Source organism: Quercus suber, unplaced genomic scaffold (genome assembly GCF_002906115.3).
Source record: "Quercus suber isolate HL8 unplaced genomic scaffold, Cork oak 2.0 scaffold_271, whole genome shotgun sequence".
NCBI lineage: Eukaryota > Viridiplantae > Streptophyta > Magnoliopsida > Fagales > Fagaceae > Quercus > Quercus suber.
In genome coordinates this window covers 434,610-439,715 of record NW_027069727.1, presented here as the reverse complement: position 1 = coordinate 439,715, position 5,106 = coordinate 434,610, and the positions used below count along the sequence as shown (strand labels likewise).

At 36.3% G+C, this 5,106-nt stretch overlaps 1 protein-coding gene across 1 annotated transcript; it reads left to right on the top strand.

The window, feature by feature from the left end:
- The first annotated feature begins 787 nt into the window (after window positions 1-787).
- On the top strand, window positions 788-1,634 carry LOC112029547 (dirigent protein 22). The gene has a single exon (XM_024062230.2). It carries the CDS (start codon window positions 879-881, stop codon window positions 1,464-1,466), a length of 588 nt encoding a protein of 195 aa, XP_023917998.2. The 5' UTR covers window positions 788-878; the 3' UTR covers window positions 1,467-1,634.
- Window positions 1,635-5,106: the final 3,472 nt, after the last annotated feature.

The following is a 5,106-nucleotide window of genomic DNA, read 5'->3' as shown; positions in this document are numbered from 1 at the left end:
TGTTAATTTGAATGCTGATTTGATGATTAAGGAATATATAATAGGTACTTTATTCTGAGTTTTTATTAATAATGTTAAACCATTGATGGAGTTTGGTGAGGCCATGATTAAACTGAACTTAGACAGATTTTTGGACCTTTATCATTATTTTAGCTAGGAAGTATGGACACCTTATTTAAGGTGCCGCACGTATGTCGTATCCGTGTCATATGACTCATATTGTGTCATATTGGCCATTTTATGTTATAATTTTTTAAAAATTATTCATGTAATCATGTTATACCCGTATCTATGTCTGTGATTTTTAGTCATCATCCCCTTCTTCTTTTTTTATGATGAATTGGTCCTTTTAACTTTTGAAAATCGAAGAACCATCTGCTTTCTAATAATCGGCATTTGCACGATCCTGAGGGCCACTGACTCTTTCATTAAATTAGTGGGTAGGGGTCACCAATTTGACTATTAAGTTAATTGCGTTTTATTGATCCCCTCATTTTATGTGGTTTGGCTAGTGATTCCTTTTGATCAGTTCTGCGTTGGTTGGGCAAATTCACCACCAACTGAGATAGTACAAAATGCGTAATTCTAGAATAAAACACGTTAGCCGTTGAATTAATGGGAATCCGTGCATACACGTGTATTACATATTTTATTGTTGCGAAAAAACACTTATTTACTCGGTCAGTTGTGTACGTTAGGATTTAGTTGTTGGAACTTGGAACTGCTACATTAATATTTTCACGCTTCTCTATTATATAAGCAAATGACCCCAACCCATAATGATAAACAAATGATTCAAACCTATAACGAGAAACTTTACAGAGATTGAACTTTAGGTTCTTCTCCAAAACACTACGTACTTTCTCCCAAGCCCAGCCATGGCCAAAACCCTCTCGAAACCCAGATCCATTTTATTCATTCTCTTCACCATTTTCTTCTTCTCAACCTATGCCATCGCAGATGAAGCACCTGTTTTCTCTAAAAATTTACCTCCTTCATCACTTGGACTTAATCAGCAGAAGCTAAGCCACCTCCACTTCTACTTCCATGACATTGTCAGTGGCCCCAAACCTACTGCCGTACGAGTTGCACAAGCTGCCACAACAAACAAATCCCCAACGGAGTTTGGAGCTGTGGCGGTGATCGATGACCCGCTGACTCTCCTCCCAGAAAATACCTCCAAAGTTGTTGGACAAGCACAAGGAATTTATACCTTGGCGTCGCAGAGTGAAGCAGCGTTGCTAATGGTGTTGAACTTTGCTTTCACAGAGGGAGAGTATAATGGTAGCACTCTTAGTGTGTTAGGGAGAAACACTGTATTCTCGAACGTCAGGGAGATGCCCATTGTAGGTGGGAGTGGTGTTTTCCGGTTTGCTCGTGGGTATGCTCAGGCCAAGACTTACACGTTTGATACCAAATCTGGGGATGCTGTTGTGGAGTACAATGTCTATGTCTTACATTATTGATTTGAGCCAGAACATGTTTATTGAGCCCTTCACATGTTACTTGGCTATTCATAATTTTGTTTTTTGTTTTTTTTTTTCTTTCTTTCTTTTTTTTTAAGTGAAGAATAAAATACCGGTGGCTGAATGTATTATCAGACAATTGGGAACGTTTGATTTTGTGAAAGATGCTTTAATAATCCAACCAGAACATTACAGAACCAAAATTTGGAAGATGCATGCGATAATTTATAACAAATATATTTCGGAGGCCACAACGGTTTTAATGTGGGTTTGTCTATTGAATTTTTTGTTACTCACGTCTAAATTATCATATTTAAAACAGAATAATGATCTATAGAAAATTTTGAGATTTCTATTTTTTTATTTTCTTTCAATCAGATTCAACCATTTTGATTCTAAATTTAGGTTCATTCAACATGTTTGACCATTGGCCCATTATTCTGTTCTTCTCACAGACTATCAATATGTATTACAATAGTTTAAATTCCTCCACTTTCACTCGATAAGTAAGATTGAAATATACAATTTCTAACTTTTTTTTTTTTTGAAAACATACAATTTCTAACTTTAAATGAACATAAATAAGATGAATAGTGAAAAAATTATTATTATTTTCTTTTGATTATTTAAATTCCTTCACGACGCTCACAATAGGTATGCTCGATGATTGCACTACTAAGTTACCCATATGAGTATAATTTAGAGTAGCACGAGAGATGCATGACGAGTACGTGTGGCGACCATCCACATTGATCCTTTAATTATTTTGTAACATTAAGAAAAATTGCAGTGATTACAGAAAGAACTCTTTACGTGCCCCTGTGCGCTTCTTCCTCTTTTGCTTTCTCCCCAACCTTTTTGTGAGAGTGAGTGGGGAAAGAGCAGCTAGAACTAGAAGCCTAGAACTGCATTGTCCCTCTCAATTTCCATCTTCCCTAATGATGTCTAGTCTGTAGATTATGTATGCTTTGATCTAGTAACAAGCACCATGCATGTAGCCGACAATTTTTGCTTAGGGTGGATAAATTTTAATATATAGGGTAAATAAGGTTGTATGTGAAAAAACAGGGACCGTCTTTGATTTCGTATCTCTCTCTTTGCATTTTTCTGACGTTTATATAGAAATTGGTTCTTTTTAATTTTTTAATTTTTTTTTAAAGATATGATAGGGAATTCAAGGTACGAACATATATTTGGCCCTTTATATCATCATCATCATCATTATATTCTTTTTGTGATGAACACATATTTGGACGAGGAACTATCTGCTCGATTTCTAATGGCAATCGCACGGTCTTGGGCTTAAGGCCACTTCTTTCATTAAATTAGTGGGTAGGTCACCTTTGATGTTTTCGTTTTGCTCGCATTTATCTAATCCTGTATTAAATTATTAAAAGCACGTTCCTGAGTTTATGTGGTCAGTTTAGCGATTCTGTATAAGAAACCAGAGAGCTAGAGGATAGAGAAGATCACAACAAGCTAGAGAGAAAAGATTGAAGTAGAAATTTCTGTAATTGCATTAATAATCAAAACTGAATGTACAAGAGGTATATATACCTGAACTAATCCCAAAATGAAAATAACTAAACTTTAACTCACTCCACACTATACGCGCTTAACCTCTACAACCAATCACTGCTTTACATGAGTTCATATACATGGCTTCTAATTGATCTAAGCCTCCAATTGATTTAAGTCTAAACTATAGGCCTCCAATTGATTTAAGTCTAAACTACAGGTCGTATGAAACATCACAGTCATTTAGCTCAAGCTTAAACATAAGTCTTCCAATATTCTGTTCTGTTGCTCTGTCTCTGTGCCTGAGCTCATATCTTCAAATACTCTTTAACCGAATTAACTTGAATTGCTTGCAACTATGTTCTTTGTATCTGTCTTCTTCTTCTTTTTCCATCTGTACAGTCAACCAAACTTTCACATTCCCCTTCAAGATGAGAAGCTGAACTATGGATATTCACAACATTCATCTTGCATAAGAAGTACTTTAATTGTTGACTGTTGAGAGCTTTGGTAAGTCAACCAATTGTGAATGTGTGGGAGTAAAGAACAATCTAACTACATTGTCTTGCACCTTATCTCTTACTACATGATAGTCTACTTCTATGTGCTTGGTTCTTTCGTGAAACACTGGATTTTCTCCAATGTAAATAGCAGCCTGATTATCACAAAATAGTAAGGCAGGTTGAGGATGATAGATCTCCAAATCCTTTAATAAAGCTAATAGCCAAGTTATCTCACAAACTATCACAGCCATGGCCCTATACTTTGCTTTAGCAGAGGATCTGGACACTATGGATTGTTTCTTAGACTTCTATGATATAAGAGACTCACCCAAAAATATGCAATACCCTGTAATTGATCTTCTAGTATCAATGCAAGATGCTCAATCAGCATCTATGTAAGCCTTCAAATGGAAATCTAATGTAGTTGATAGAAAAATGCCTTGACCAGGACAACTTTTTATGTACTGTAGCACCTTATAAGTAGCATCTAGATGGGGTTTCCTAGGTTTGGACATGAACTGGCTTAGTTTATGAACAGGGTAGGTAATATCAGGCCCAGTGATTGTCAGATATAACTATCTACCCACTAACCTTTTGTATACTCCAGGATCAGATAGCAACTTGCCTTGAAATTTGGTCAACTTCAAATTCTGCTCATTGGCACTTTGCTAGGCTTGCAAGTTGACATTCTTGCATCCTTTAAGACCTCTAAAGCATACTTTTGTTGACACAAAGTGATACCCTTGTCTGATCTAGCTATCTCAAGACCAAGAAAGTACTTTAGCCCTCCTAGATCTTTAAGTTTAAAATGCTGATCTAAAGAAACTTTGAGCTCTTCAACTACTTGTACATTGTTGCTGGCTATGAGAATGTTATCAACATAAACCACCAAAGTTATGAAAGAATCATTGAACTTCTTTGTAAACAATGAGTAGTCAGCCTTAGACTGTTTAAAACCATGCTGCTTGATGACAAATTTTTTTTGCTTGCATTCCATTGCCTTGATGCCTATTTAGGCCCATATAAAGACTTATTCAATTTGCAAATAACATTCCCCCCTTTGCTGTGAAAGCCTTGAAGGAGTTGCATATACAACTCCTCATGAAGATCAACATTCAAGAAAGCATTGTTAACATCTAATTGGATCAAATGCCAACCTTTCACAGCAGATATGGCAAGAAGAGTCTTGACAGTATTCAATTTTGCAACTAGGGAGAAACTATTAGTAAAATCCAACTCCTCTTGCAGTGTAAACCCTTTAGCAACCAGCCTTGCCTTGAACCTCTCCACAGAACCATCAACCTTGTACTTGACCCTATTAACCCATTTACATCCAATTGCCTTTTTATTTGAAGGCAAAGGAGTAAGGGTCTAAGTGTTATTTGAAACCAAAGCTCCAATTTTAGCATTCATGGCCTCTTGCCATCTAGGATCCTTAACAGCCTCATGATAGAATATTGGTTTAGGAATAGAGGTAATAAGAGAATAGAAATTGGCATAGGAAGGAGAGAGAAGGGAAGTGTTAAGATAATCAGAAATAGGGTATTTAGGAGTGCTTGAGGAAGTACCTGATTTGCTGAGAGGATTGGATTGGGGAAGCTCATTAGAACTGATAGTGT

What these genes read in the sequence shown, in the direction of transcription:
- LOC112029547 (XM_024062230.2), top strand. Translation starts at nt 879, where the DNA reads ATGGCCAAAACCCTCTCGAAACCCAGATCCATTTTATTCATTCTCTTC.